This window comes from Fukomys damarensis, unplaced genomic scaffold, assembly GCF_012274545.1.
Source record: "Fukomys damarensis isolate Sample0158 unplaced genomic scaffold, DMR_v1.0_HiC HiC_scaffold_9, whole genome shotgun sequence".
NCBI lineage: Eukaryota > Metazoa > Chordata > Mammalia > Rodentia > Bathyergidae > Fukomys > Fukomys damarensis.
Genome location: NW_022900921.1, coordinates 23566179 through 23582318, shown reverse-complemented (window position 1 = coordinate 23582318; position 16140 = coordinate 23566179). Strand labels below are relative to the sequence as shown.

Sequence of the window (16140 nt, the reverse complement as noted above, 5' to 3'; positions counted from 1 at the left end):
AAAAATTTCTTGAGCATGACACAAATCAGAAATAATAAAGGAAACATTTGATAAACTTCACTAAAATTAATTACTTCTGGCTAGGTGTGATGGCTCATGTCTATAATCCCAGCTACTCTGGATGCTGAGGCAGAATCACTTCAGGGCCATCCTGGGTAGTTTAGTGAGACTAGAATATAAAAGAGGGCAGGGGATGTGTTGTATAAGCATATGGAGGCCCTGGGTTCAATGATCAGAACCACAAAAAACTAGTCACTTCTGTTTATCCAGATACCAATAAGGGAATGAAAAGTTAAGCCACATGTTGTGAGAAGACTTTTGAAATAAGTATATTTCAAAAAGAACAGTATTCTAGAATATAAAAGAATTTCTAATTTTTTAAAAATTTTTGATTTTATTAGTACATGTTTGCAGTTCCTACAGTTTAGGATCATCTTTGGGAGTGGTTACATATGTATACTACTGCTTGTTCTGTTTTTTTTTTTTTTTTTTTTTTTTATTCTCATGTTTTTTTCTTCTTTTTTTTTTTTTTTTTTTTTTTTTTTTTTTGTACCGGGGATCAAAATCTGGTCCTTGCACTTGCAAGGCAGATGGTGGAACCATTGAGCTAAATCCCTGGTCCTTGTTCTGTTTTTTAATCCTTCCCCTTCCAGTTTTCCTTTTCCATTTTTATTCTTTGTTTTTGTTTTTGTTTCTGTTTTTTGTTTTTTTTTTTAAAGACAGGCTCTCACTGTGTAGCTCAGGCTGGTCTCAAACTCGTGACAATCCTCCTTCCTCAGCCTCCCAAGTGCTGGGATTACAGGAGTGATCCACCACTCCCAGCACCATTTTTCATTCTTGTTGATATTGTTGATCATAGCTCATGTTATGGCATATAGTGTTTACATTAATTGAGGTCATTAGGTTCCTGTATGTACATGACCTATCTTTATTCTACTTATATCTCCTCCTCTTCATCCCTTGCCCTTGTTCTCTTGGACCATTTTCTCAATCAGTTTTAAAAAGCTAATTAAGAATGGGTTAATAAAAGATTACAGATTGTTTAAGAGCTTTGATATGTAAATGACTAAAGTTAATAAAAGGTGCTTAACATCATTTATCAGGAATGTGCAGATTAAAGCCAGAGAGCAATACTGCTGTATACCAAGCAGAAAGTTAGATCTAAAGAACAATAAAACAAGTGAAAACACATACAGAATTGAAAAACAGTAAAACAAACTACATACAAGTTAAAGAACAATAAATAGTGTATTAAAACTAATAGCCATTAAATTGCTGCTGGAATTTGTGGATACTCCTGGTGGGAGTAATTGTAGAGTAAAATTTCTTTGGCAAATGGCATGTACTCCTTGATCTAGCCATTTCACTTATATATAGACCTGACAGAATTGCACATACATTTATACCAAGAGGCATGGCAGAATTATTTTTAAATGCTCAAAATGGAAGTGACTTACATGTTCATCAACACATGCCTGTAATCCCAGCACTCTGGGAGGCTGAGGCAGGAGGAGTGTACATGTGAGCCTACCTTGGGCAACTTAGTGAGACCTTGCCTCAAAAAATAGTAAGGGCTGGAGTACAGTTCACTGTGAAGGTTCTGGGTTCAATCCCCAGTACCATGGTAGACTAATCAAAGCACACACAGACAAAGAAACAGAATGAGTGCGTGCATGTGTGTGTGTGTGTGTGTGTGTGTGTGTGTGTGTGTGTGTGTGTGTGTTTTGCTGGGATGGAACCCAGGGCTTCAGGCTTGCTAGATAGGTGCTGTACCACTGGGCTATATTGCCAACAAGAATATATTTTGAAATAGTATATAGAAATGGAAGATAATCAACTATAGCTGTACTTAAGAATCTCAAAGATATGTTAAGCAAAGGAAATCAGTCTTAAAAGAAATTATACAGTATGACTGCATTATACAAAGTTCAAAAACAGGCAGAATGACATCATGTAGGGGAAAGCAAATCAAAACAACATAACAATAAGATATATCTCACACCGGTTACAGTGACTATTGTAAAAATATGACACAAGTGTTGGCCAGGTTATAGAGAAATTAGAATCCCTGGAAGTTGGTAGGAATGTAAAATAGTGCAGCAACTATGAAAAAGCACATGGAAGCCATGCGTGCTGGAATATGCCTATAATCCCACCTCTCTGGGAGGCTGAGGGAGAAGGGTGACAAGTTCCAGCTTACTGGACATTTTAGTAACTTGGTTGCAAGTTTGAGCCCAGCACAGGCAATTTAACAACTTGGTAAGACCCTGTCTCAAAATAACAGGGGGTTGGGGTACAGCTCATTGTGAAGATACTAGGTTCAATCTCCAGTACCAAAACAACTCAAACACGAAATTATATGGAAGTCCCTCAAAAAATTAAAAAAACAGAATTAGAGCAAGAATTATATCACTACTTTAAATATATATAAAAATATTGAAATCAGGATTTTGAAATATTAGCACTTCCTGTTTATTGCAGCATTATTTATTATAGCCAAGACACGGAAACAACCTAAGTGTCCAGAAATAGAGAATGGATGAAAAAGAAAACCTAAGGGCTCAGTGGTTCTGCCGCCTGCCTTGCAAGCACAAGGACACAAATTCAATCCCCAGTACCCACCCACAAAAAAAAACCAAAAAAGAAAAACTAGTATAGTATATAAAAATAGTGGAACATTGTTTGACCTTTAAAAAGAAGGAAGCCCTGAAGAAGGTTATGGTGGTGCATGTTGTAATCCCAGCACCTGGGACGCTGAGGCAGGAGGATCACAGGTTTGAGCCCAGCCTAGGCAACTTGGTGAGAGTTTGTCTGAAAATAAAAAAATTCAAAAGAGCTTGGGATGTAGCTAAAGTATGCAATAGTATAGTGATCCTTGAGGACATTATGCTGAGACACAGAACAAAAAGTACTCCATGAGCTGGGGATTTAGCTCAGTGGTTCTGCCGCCTTCTTCACAAGTGCAAGGTCCCGAATTCGATCCCCAATACAAAAAAAAAAAAAAAGTTCTGCATACGTCCATTTATATGAACAGGTATCTAAGGTAGTTAGGCTCATAGAAACAAAGAATAGATGTGACAGTTACAGGGGCTGAGAGTGGCAAGTGGATTTTACTAATCATCAGGTGCAAAAGTTCATTTATATAAGATGAATGAATAAGTTATATATGTGCTCTACAACATTGTGCCTTCAGCAGTGTTGTAGACAACACTAATGTATTTTACACTCAGAAATCAGTTAAAGGAGGGGTAGATTTCAAGTTGATTTTACTACCAAAGTTAAAGAAAGAAGCAAAATGAATCTACAGGGATACTTAAAAAATAGTAATTACCTTTGAGGGATTAATTACTGGAGATAACAGGAGGGAAGCTTTTGGGACCCTGGTAATATTATTTGTGTTAATCTTAGTACTAGTTAACGCTTGAGAGTTTTGCTCTTCACTATATTATACTTTAAAATTAAAACGCTTTGATAAAAGAACCAAAGTGGGGTCTGGGAGTAAAGGTCAGTGGAGGCCCTGGGTTCAATCCCAGCACCAAATAAAACTTTCTCCTATGTATACCATATTTTTACCTATTTATTTTACAGAGTCTATTATTTTTAAGAGCAGTTTAATTCACACAGAATTGAGAGATAGACCTATGTTGTATTCATTATATCATAATCTCTATTCTTACACATGCTTATAGTTTTATATCCCTAAAAGCCCTCTGTGTTCCTTGCATTATATTTTTATAGGAAACTGTGTCATTGGACTTTTATACTGTTTCTTTTTGTCCAAATTGCTGTGGCTACAATTTTGTATAGGTCTATACTTTTTTATTTTGGAACTGGGGATTGAATTTAGGACTTTGTGCTTGTGAGGCAGGCGGTAGAACCACTGGGCTAAATGCCTGGCCTCTAGGTCTATACTTTTTGATTGCTATATTTTACATTATGTCCATTGTTATGTACTACTTTTTGGCGTTATATGTTAGTAAATATTCTCCAAAAGTTTATAATTTTATTAGCCCAATATCTATAAAATAAAATTTAAAAGGCACTGATTGGATAGGTGAAAAATTGCATCTTCTGTTACTATTTTAGGTATTCATTATCAGTGTTCACTTAGATTCCTTTTTTGAAATAGCTGTATTTTTGCTTATTTGCCTATAAAGATGTTAATTTTGGTTTTCTAACTGATTCACAAGATACCTATATACGTAAGTCATTTATTGCCCCCATATTTATCCTAATGTATTTGTCTTTAAAACTTAACTGATTTTGAATATTCTGAAGTTTAAATTTTTTTATCTTGTCAAATCTAAGTCTATTTGTTTGCTATCATGCTTATTCTTCGATTTGATGAATTTTGTATTTGTTTTTAGTAGTTTTACTTTTCCACATTTCTTTTTATCTGTAGTATATTTTGGTATGGATATTTTTGGTATGTGTTATAAAGTAGCATTTAACTTTTGTTTTTTATATGTACTTTATTGAATTATACTTTTGCCATCAATTTGAAGTTCAAACTTTATCATGCACAAAGTCATAAGTATAAATCAGTCTATTTCTAGAATTTTCATTCTCTTTCTTGGGACCATTCTACTTTAATTAGGAACTAGATTTCTCTTATATAACTCTCGAAGTGGGAATTTTCCAAGTGAAATATATTGTATGTTAGTTGGTGGCACCTACTGGTAAAGGTATAGCACTACTCAAAGCCTGCTGGTTCCCATCCACAAACTGAAGGAAAAGGGAGGCCAGGTTTCTGGATCCAGCCTACCTCTTCCACTGAGTGACTGGCATGATGATGTGAGAAGTCAGAATGTGCAAAGGAGGTTCTAGGATTAATGAAATGTCATCTTTAAAAAAAAAAGGAATTTCAAGTGCTTGCTGAAAGTTCACAGCAGATACATTTTTACTGTACTAAATTAGCTAGCTGATGAAAATGTTAGCCTCTTTCTTGACAAGTTTTAGTTCATAATGTTGGAAGACTTATTTTGTATGTGTGTGTGTGTGTGTGTGTGTGTGTGTGCGTGCGTGCATGTGCATGTTGGAATGATGGTGCAATGAGATACACTTTCTCAAGTTTTTATTATATTTTTAAATAGAATTCAGTTTAAGAAATGCAGTTTATATCTGGGTTAAATCTTGACAAGTTAGTTCATAAAGTTTGAAGACTTATTTTGTATGTGTGTGTGTGTGTGTGTGTGTGTGTGTGCGTGCGTGCATGTGCATGTTGGAATGATGGTGCAATGAGATACACTTTCTCAAGTTTTTATTATATTTTTAAATAGAATTCAGTTTAAGAAATGCAGTTTATATCTGGGTTAACTAGAATGCATTTGTGAAAAGTTTTTGCCATTATCAATATGAACTACCGTGTTAATGAAAATGCCCAGAGAAGAAGGAAAGTTACTTTGCTAAACTGTTTATAAACTGTCAAAGACTATTCTGCATGTGTTTTGGTTACTTTAAAAAATAGCATATTTAAAAAATGCAATTTTATTATACTAAGGAGGCAGTGATATAGGGTCAGGCAGAGTCCAGCTTTGAGTACTGGCACATATTTGATGCATAACCCCAGGCAAACTGACACTGTCTGTGACATTGGAAATGTCTTGCAGGTTTCTTGTAAGGATTAGAGATAATCTATATAAAGTTTTTTTTTTTTTGGTACCAGTGATTGAACTCAGGTCCTAGCACTTGCGAGGCAGGTGGCAGCACCACTGAGCTAAATCCCCAGCCCTATATAAAGTTTTTATGCCTGGCTATTCTAGGCAGTATTAATAAATAATAATTATTATTATTTCTTTTTTTAATTCTAAAATACTTTTAATTCTCATTAAACTCTTCATTGAAGAGCCCTTGAGTTCCAGCACTGTTATTGACAGGATTATAATTGGTGGGTATTATTTAAACAAGAGTTAAGATAGAAGTTTTCCATGAGAGCAAGTGAAATAACGGCACCTTCATAGATGCAAGGCTTATTTCTGCCATATACAATATGTCTTGCAATGGAAGATCATTCAGTGGGATCATTTTCACAGTCACAAAATAGTGTCTCTTCAGGAAAGAAAAATCCTGCAAGGTCTAGTCCAACTACTGCCATCACTAATTTTTTTTTTCTTTCATTAAGTTTGTTGGTACCTTTTAGGTATACAGTACAGTTACTTTCATCATTGGGAACTTTTTTTTTTCAGAGTAGGAAAATTTTATTGAGAGAAAGAAACCTTCTGTCTAAGAGAGACAGAAGGGGGACTGGAAAGTGGGTTGCCCCCATCATTGGGAACTTGTACCTTTATATGATGTATCATGGCTCTTATTTTGTCACCATTCCCCTGCCCTTCCTTCAACCCCTCCACCCCTGCCTATTTATAGAGACTGTTTCCATGTTTTCCTTTCCCTTCTTTCCTTTCCCCTACTGCTCCCACTTCCTCTACCCCTTTAGACCTTTTCTGATTTCCTGTTATCAGTTATACATTTTGATCCTTATTTACCCTTTTAGTTTCTCACACCAGAGAAACTATTTGGTATTTACCCACGTGTCCTATTTATTTCACGTATGGCCTCACTGTGCATCCATTTAGCTATCAAGAAATCAACCAATAACAAATGCTGGTGGGGTTGTGGGGAAAAGGAACCCTTCTGCATTGTTGGTGGGAATGCAGACTGGTGCAACCACTGTGGAAATCAATGTGGAGATTCCTCCCTCAGTATACTAGGAGTAGAGGTCCCATTTGACCTCTGCTGGGTATCTTCCCAAAAGACTTAAAAGAATCTTACCACAGCAATATATGTGCGCCCATGTTTATAGTGGCACAGTTTGGCTAAACCTTGGAAACAGCCCAAATGCCCATTAACTGGAGACTGGATAAAGAAGATGTGTTTGTTTTGTTTTAAAAATAAAACAGAGGACTATTCAGCTGTACGAATGAGGAACTAGAGACATTTACAACTAAATGGATGCATATTATTATTATTTCTGTCCCTCTGTGGAATTATTAGGCAAGGTAAATAGTAGATCATACTTTTAATATACAGTAATTGGCTGGTTTCATAAGTATTCGTTGTAAAAGATCCAGGAGTAGGTAATAGATTCTAGTGATATTTAGTAGTTCTGAAATGTCACATAGGGATAGCCACATTGTTTTGCCATAGCAGTGATTTTTGATCAGAGACATACATCAAAATTACCCAAATAATAATAATAAAAAAACATAACATGTGTCTAGGCTCCATCCATCCCATGGGCAGCTATACGTGTGTATTGTAGCCTGTGTCCACACCCCCAGGCCCATAGGCCTGTAAAGAACCCTATTGTTAAGGTTTTTAAGTTTGAATTTAATGGCAGGCAGGACTTACCTCTGAATTTAGGTTTGTTGCTGCATACTCTGTCAGTTGTACTCATAGTACAATCAAGTGGTATGTAAAAAATTGTACATATGTACTGTCATAAGGGTTAAGCAAAGAAACTCAAAAAGAAAAAAAGACCAGGCATAAGACAGCAGTCTTTTTCTGTGTTTTCCCACAGAGGCAAGTTTGGAGTCCACATCTCTAGAGCACTGGTTTTCAAGTGGATGGGATGGAGCTAGGATTTTTGCTCAGTAATGGAGAACTTGCCTAGCATATACAACGCCCTGGGTTCAAATTCCTGGCACTGTCAATTGATGGATAAGTAGATAGATAGGCAACATAAAAATACACCAGTCTCAAGTAGATGGGATGATTCTGCCTCCGTGGGTCAGTTGATAATATGGAGACAATTTTGATTGTCACATTGTGGTGCTGTTAGCAGTTAGAGACCAGGAATGCTTCCAGCATCCTGTAATGCACAGGACAGTCCTCACAACAGAGTTGTTTGTCCAAAAACATTAGTATTTCCAACTGACCTACCCTAACAGGATCAGAGTGGTGTATTTGCATTTTTATCTATTTAAATGTAATTCTCCTTGGTGGATTTAGGAGGCATGAAAATAATGATTGAGCAGGGAAGAATTTAAATAAAGTAAGAAGGTATTTCAAAGGACTTCCCTTTCCCAGAAGTGTTGAAGTCTTAAAAGAGGTTTCACTTTTCAGATTGACTAACCTCATGGTTTCATCTGGGAATTTGGATGTGGGAAACTTACCTTCTTATCTCTTGGGAGGCTCATTGGTTTTTCCTACTTCACCCTTTAATTTGTGTCATTTTGTCTTTTGCTTTTAAAGAATAAAAGTCAAAGTTAAATATATATATATATCATAAGAGGCTTTTCCATTTTTACCTTCACCACTTATCCACACAACCCCATATAGCAGACTGAGAAAGGTGATGAGGAACAGGAGAGGTTTGCATTGAGTTTTCCAAAGTGAGTGTTGCCTTTGTCTCCCAAGGTACAATATTTGGTGAAGTAGGAGGAAGGAATTATTGCTTATGCTATTGTAGCCCACTGTTTTCCAGTAGATGCTGAACTAGTATTAATTGATACTACTATAAAAGGGGGATGACACGTCCAACAAAGTTGGGAAATGGGATTAAACCAACTTAGCATGAATTGTATATATAGTGCATTACAGAGCATCTAGTATATTAATAGAATGTTTTGGGAAGAGAGAGCGGTGGGGGGGCAGGTACAGCATTTTTCAAATGTAGTTAGACCCTTCCTGAGACCCATTTTTTTCTGTGAGCATCTCTTGTCCCTCCTGGAATACTTTTTAAAGATGATCCTCTGATTAGGTAGCTTGAGAGTAGCATTTTCTTCTTGGTGCCTTTATAAGAGAAGTTAAAAAAGTGTGCACTATTTTAGTCCACACAAGGTTTTATTAAATAAATAGTAAATGCATCTTTTTAAAAATCAAACCTTAAGAGAATGTATTCTAAATTTTTAGCTTTATACATTTTCTCTGACGTACCTGGAAGCGGAGACATGGGGCCTCCTGCCAGTCTTTTCTTCCACTGATTTCCTTCCTCATCCCTTCACGTGCTCATCCTTTCATGCTTTCAGGCATATTTCTTTCTCCTTGTCACACTCAGACATTGTGATATCCAAGGTGGCCTTGCGATGACCAAGCTCAGAGGATGGGCTACTGAGTCTCTGCTTGCCCCTTGTTTGTTCTGCTAAGGAATCCTGCTAGCTTTATTCACCCCTAGGTTTCTTGAAAATAACAGTAGAAGCCAGGTGTGGTGGTGCATGCCTGTAGTCCCAGCACTTGGGAGGCTGAGGCAGGAGGATTGCTGTGAGTTCGAGACCAGCCTGGGCTACATAGTGAGTTCCAGGTCAGTCTCAACTATGCAGTGAGACCCTGTCTCAAAAAAACTTAAAAAAAAAAAGAAAGGAAAAGAAAATAACAGTAGAAGGAAAATTACATAGAAACCTTGTTTTCTTCTCTCTGTCCCAACTTCCCTTCCAGGATTATCTGTTGCTACCACCACTCTAGCTGTTGCAGGCCTGGGGCATACTGCCTTTTTTTTGTAGATCATGTTTGATTTTTGCATCCAGAGCCCTCCTCCTGCCCACTTCCCATTGCAAATTTGGCATCCAGCGCTTAATGGGTTTTCCCTGTAATCAGCCATCTGGAGCCATTCTGTGAAAGCTTCTGAAGTGAGAGAAGTATGAGGAGATAACACATGGGGGAAGCGGCATCTTCAAAGCCCAGGGAAGGCAGTACTCTGAATATTCACCAAGCACTAAGCACTGGGCTGGCTAGTCTCGGCACCCACGAGTCTGTGTGGTTTATATTTGTTCCATCAGTAAAATAACTTGTTCAGGAGCCCACACATATATCGAATGAGTGAATAAATCAGGATTTTAAGCTGCTCTCTTTGGTTTTAAAGCTTTTGGCTTTCCGACTACATCACACTCCACCCCTGATCAGAGCCAGCTGTGTGCTTCTGGAGTGACTAGTGTTCAGTGATGACTCCTCTGTCATTACTTACATTTGGTGTTTTCAAATGGCTTGCCTGGAAGTTCTATATGGTCCCAAATGTTGTAGGACTTGAAGAATGTAAAAGGGAAAATTTGAAAGATAGGCTTATCCCATAAAGGCAGTAAACAGGATCTTGTAAGCTTTGATAACTTAAATAGATCTGCAGTATCTTTTTTTGAATAATGCTATGGAACAAATGTAGTTTAAATTTTGTTCCCTGCTTTTAGAATGTTAGCTTGGGAAGGAATTTCAGAGAGACTGTTCTCCATAAATGAGCTGCTAGTCCTTCTAAAGCACAACTCTCCCACTTCCCCTTCTCATTAAGTTTCCATTTAGCCATTAGTTAGGAGCTTCAAAAGGGAAAATCCAATCATGTATAATCTCCAGCTAATGGGCATCTATTGAGCGACTAGGTCACCATAAAGAATAATTACACAGTGCCTCTTTGTGCAGTAAACACAAAAATCAAAAGAGAATGCATTCCCTAAGCAAGCCAGGTTGTTAGTGGCCAACAACACCCTTGTCTCCAGGGGAAAGGTTGGGGCACCCGCCATGCTTGTGAGGGGAGATTGCAAAGCCATTCTCAGAAAACAAGGCTATCAAGGCGGGAGAAGGAGAAAGGCAGGGATACTTCCAAGGCTTTGCCACTTATAATTACTGATTGTTGGGTTGAATTACTAAATAGCAGACATTCTAGACAATGTTTTGTTTAAGCATTGGGAACTTTGTGGATGTCTGGGGTTTCTTGCCACAAGTAAATAACAGTGGTGATTGAGGTAGAGCTGCAGCCCTACTCCCATAACTTTGCCTGTTTTCTAAGCCTGGCCAACCTACATAAATGAAGGCTTTCTGCTTACTTTTGTCCGGCCACTAACTATTGATATGTGAAAGATGAGCATAGTTCTCTTGACCCAGATGGCACATTAGCCAGAAGCCAAAGAGTTCCTGAGGTTGTATTGATACACTCTAGTTTGGGTTTTCAAAGTTATGTCTTATAGTAATTTAGCATTTGCAAAAGTCGTCAAAATTCAAATAACCTGTTTTTCCCCCCTTAGAACACTTCAGTTATGGAAGATCAAAATGAAGATGAGTCCCCAAAGAAAAATACTCTTTGGCAGGTAGGAATAATAAGATAGCAATTAAATTACTGTAGATAAGATGCTCCCTCACTTAATGCCCTTGATGAAATCAAAAGCCAAGCTTTTAAAAGTGTTTTGTGCACTTTGGCTAGTTTCGGAAACTACTGTAGTTTATCTTTTTCTTAGGGAATTGGTATCACAAATAAAGAATTTTGGAGTTTTCACAAAGATTCTGAGATGGCTGTGGCCTAAAATGTTCTATCCATCTGTGTCCAAAGATGGAGAATGGTTTATCTTCGATCGCCGAAGTGTGGTATACCATGCCACACACTGTATGCACTGATGATTTTTTTCCTCCATTCTTTCCCTACTCCCACCATTTTCTCCCATTTTCTGTTGTTTTGCCTTTGTTAATCTCAGTCTTCTCTCTTGGCTGTATTGTTGCCAGTCTCTGTCCCAATCACCCAAGTTTTTTGTGGGGTGGGGAGGGAGCAGCATATAAAGTTTCATGGTTTGATGTTTTCACAATCACTATGGTATACATCATTTCCCCTTCATGAGGACTTGAATAAAGGTAACACATACCTAAACCTCTAGAGAATAATACAAAAATATAGAAAATAATGAATTTCGTTTGATTTTAAATTAAAGAGGAAAATTAGCAAGAAAAGCATACACCTAACAAACAAAATGAAATGAAACAAAACAATGCTAGGAAGATTTTGCTGGGCTGAGTAGGTGGTTGGAAATAGAATATTTTCTTTATTGAGCATGGTGTGCGAACAATTCTGTACCCTCCTTCATGTTTATTATTTTGCAATAGAAGTATCTTCATTTAGTATTGATTCTTTTCAACTCAGTGGTTCTTAATACGTTAGCTTTCACTTTTTTTTTCTTCTATCTTCCAGTGAGCTAGTTAATGGTACAGAATTCTCTAGGGTGGTTGGATGGTTAGGAACCCTTCTGTAAATGAAATAACCCCTTTGCTGGTTGAATGGGATAGTGGTATGATTAAACACTTTATAAATTACATAGCAATGCATAAATGCTACCATAGTTATTACTATTATATTTAATCTGCTATAAAAAGTTATTCTAGTACACTATCAAAAAATAGTGAATAAAGGAGAAGAAAACAAACATTTTCTTGTTCAAGATTAGGGATTTTTGGTATTTTAATGTATATCCTTTACTTTTTTTTTTTTTCTCCTTAAAGATAGGGTCTCACTATGTAGCCCAGGATGGTCTTGAACTCACAGTGTAGCCCTTGCTGGCCTTGAACTCATGACCCTCCATCTTCAGCTTCCCGAGTTATGTGGTGATAGACGTGTGCTACCACATGGGGCTTATCCTTTATGTTGTCTTGATTTGCTGTCTTCGCAAATTATGTTCATAGTGCTATATGAAATTCTGGTCCTTTTGTTTCTTAATATTATTTTGTGAGCATGTTCTCTTACTATAGTCTTATTTTATAAACCAAAGTTTAATGGCTACGTTATAGCTTTTCTATGTAGATGTGTTATAATTTGCTTTAACCAACTGCTTTTAATTATTACTTCTAATTTTTCTCAGTTATAGTATTGTGGTAGATATAATTATGTTTAAATGTAGTGCAGTAGCCTCTTTTTATACCTCTGATAGTCATTATAACAAAGAATTTCATTTCCTCTGACTTGAACTCTAGTTTTTGGGTCATTTAGGCGAGTAAAATATAAAAATCTCTGCTTAATACTGCCCCCTGGTGGTACTTTATCCAGTGAGTTCTGCTTTACTCTAGATAAAAGGGGAAAAACATTCTCGAACAATTGGTTGGGAGACAAATGGCTTGTGACCTTACCTCTGAATGTGAACTTAAATAATTACTTCAGATATGAAACTTATAAGGCTTCATCCAGGAAGGTCAAAGATTCCTTTTGATATTTACAAAGGATGTCTTCTTTCTGAGATGGGTTTAATCTACTTTAAGTTAGGAAACATACTGGTAACAAAAGCCCTTGGTTCTTTGGCTGCTAAATTCCTAATGGAATAGTCATTTGTACTCCAGCTCTTTACTTTTTAAAATTCTCTTATGTTGTATGTTATTCCTTCTGGTATTATGTACAAGGCTATCAGAGAAGTGATGGCAAATGTTTGGCAAAAGTACAGTATTGAGATTATTTTGTTTTAAAACAGGGAAGTTATCAAGCCTCATAGCACCAGTAGTACTGTAGTTGTGGTTTGAGACTAGGGATTCAGATTGTTTTCCATGCTGTTGTCCAGGTGCAATATATGTAGTTTTCTTTCTTTTCTTTTGTTTGGTCTTCCCTCCTCTCTCAGCCTCCCCTGTCCCTTTTTCCTCCCCTCCCCACTTCTGCTAGGGATTGAACCTAGAGCCTCACACAGTGCTAGCCACCAATGAGCTACCACTCAGTCCTGTAGGTTTTGTTTCGTTTTTTTTAAATACTGATGTTACACAAGGGTATATAAGTAGATTTGATGAGGAATGCTTTGTTTTAGGTATTTGTGAGTTATCCAACAGATTTTTAGATATTCATGATTGACTTTGTTCACTTTCTGAGAAGGTGGTTAAGAGAAGGGAGAGAAAGTCTAAACTATATTGTCAGCAGTTTATTAGTAACCTTGGGAAAATATAGAGGGGATCAAAACTGCCAGGTAAAATGGAGTTTTTTGTTTGTTTGTTTGTTGTTTTAGATAAAATTACTTTAGGTTTTAACATAGAACCACTTCTTTTCTTTGTTAGACCCAGTGCTCTCAAAGTGTGGTCCCCAGTTTGCAATCTCAGCCAGTGTTGTCAAATCATCTGGAACTTGTTAGAGGTGCAGAGTCTCAACTCTACTGCAGACACTTAAAATCAGAGCTCTGGGGTGGGACCCAGCAGTCTATGTGTTAATGAGCCCACTGTTGTTCTGATGCAAGCTCAAACAAGAAACACTAGGATAGATGTACAATAGTACCAGTTTCAATTACCTGAGGTTAGAAAACATTAAATGGAAAATTTGGGGGGGGCTACATACATGTATTTTTTATTACAGCATGTTGTAATTGTTCTATATTATTACTAGTTACTGTTATTAATTTCTTGCCATGCCTACTTTGTAAATTGAACTTTATCATTATCATAAATGTATAAAAAAAGCATAGTTTATGTAGAATTTGGTACTATTCATGGTTTCAGGCGTCTGTTAGGGGATTTGGAATATATCCCCAAAGGGACTACTGTACATAGCATTAACTTTTAACTTTGAGGAAGTAAATCATCCTGCCAATAGTCAGTTGCCATTTTACCAAATTGAGCATTTCCCATAAGACAGTTATTTCTAAAATTAATCTAATAACAATATGTCTTTGGAGAACAATGATTTAAGATACCATTTAGCTTTAGAAATAGCTGTAGCTCCAGTGTTTATTGTAGTGACTAATGTGAGGAGTTGGACCATGAGTACATTTTTAATTACTTAAGAATGAATTAATAAAGAAATGAGTTTGACTTTAGGGTACAACTGTCCTTTTGAGGTTAAATATACAGGTTGAAAAATGTTTCCAATTAAATAACAATGAGGTTTTTTTCTCTTGTCAAACTAATCATTACTATTTTTTTTTTCTGTCATAGATAAGTAATGGAACATCATCTGTGATTGTCTCCAGAAAGAGGCCATCAGAAGGAAACTATCAGAAAGAAAAGGACTTGTGTATTAAATATTTTGACCAGTGGTCTGAATCGGATCAAGTGGAATTTGTGGAGCATCTTATTTCACGAATGTGTCATTACCAGCATGGACATATCAACTCTTACCTGAAGCCCATGTTGCAGCGGGACTTTATCACTGCGTTACCAGGTAACTGCTCTTGTTTTAAACAGGGAGCAGTGGAGAGGTGCCCCACCCAAGGACCTAGGCGGGACTGCATGGATCTTTATGAAACGTATGAACGAATACTGTGTAAAGCACTATTTCTTTGGGACATACACTGTATTTTCAATGTACAGTACAGCACTCAAATTATAACTTAGCGTCTTCCTAGGAAATGTAGGCCATTCATATGATTAAGTGTTAATCATTGGTCAGCACTGTTAGTTCATTTAGTTTGTTTAATGTTTGCCTTTTTTTTTTTTTTTTTTTTGAGACAGGGTCTCACTATGTAGTTAAGACTGACCTGGAACTCACTATGTAGCCGAGGCTGGTCTTGAACTCACAGAGATCCTCCTACTTCAGCCTCCCGAGTGCTGGGATTACAGGCGTGTGCCACCATGCCCAGCTAATGTTTGCTTTTTTAAAAAGTGATACTTTTTAGTGTGATGCAGTTGATATATGATAAGTTTGCACTTTGCCTTTATATGAAATTTTAAAAATACATGGGGCATGCACAAAGTTCTGACCTCAGATTTCAGTACTGCAAAAACATTGAGAAAACTGATAGTGTCTTTGTTACATTAAAAAAATTCTTGTTATTAGTACATGTTGTAAGATATAATGATTACATTCCTTGTAGGGAATTGGTACACGTGCATACCACATCTCAGTTCTTTGTTTTCTTCTTCCTTCCAGCATTTATTTCTCCGGCATCAGATTCATCTGTTTAGCTTATAAGTCATTATAAAGTTAATTATTAACAGCCAGATTAATAGGCAAAAAAACATAAAAGACACATAGGACAATTATACTAAGTCAAAGTACATTTTAAAATACATTGTCCATGCTGGATCACAAATTTTCTTCCTCTCTCTTTTATTATTGTCTGTCTTTTATTTTGTACTTTATTATATGGTATTAAGTTTTTCATATAAGAGAAACCATGTGGTATTTAAGCTGTGTGTCTGATTTAGTTCACTTAACATTATGGCCTCAAGATGCATCCATTTTCCTACAAGTGACTCAAGTTTATTCTTATTTTTGTTTTGTTTTGTTTTTTAGTTTTTTCTTTTGGTACTGCGGATTGAACTTGGAACCTTGTGCTTACAGGCAGGCAACGGAACCACTGAGCTAAATCCCCAGCCCAAGCTTATCCTTCTTTAGGGTAGAGTCAGGACTCAGTTGTGTATAAATACTACATGGTATTTTGTTGTGGTGATGGTTGTGGTTGTGGTTGTTTTTTGTTGTTGTTGTTTGTTTTGTTTTGTTTTGTTTTGTTTTTGAGACAAGGTCATGCAGGCTGGCTGTGAACTCACTCTGTGTTA

The 16140-nt window shown here is 36.7% G+C and overlaps 1 protein-coding gene across 3 annotated transcripts in view; it reads left to right on the top strand.

The window, feature by feature from the left end:
* The window catches only part of Fbxw11 (F-box and WD repeat domain containing 11), a 107211-nt gene that overhangs the window by 49335 nt on the left and 41736 nt on the right, over positions 1-16140 (top strand). For 2 of the 3 annotated variants that reach the window (XM_010622171.3, XM_033761624.1), the window contains exons 2-3: positions 10944-11006; positions 14578-14803. In XM_010622171.3, the coding sequence (XP_010620473.1) occupies positions 10956-11006; positions 14578-14803 (277 nt within the window). In that variant the 5' untranslated portion in view covers positions 10944-10955. The remainder of the gene's footprint in view (positions 1-10943; positions 11007-14577; positions 14804-16140) is intronic. The other variant, XM_033761625.1, reaches the window with a different exon arrangement.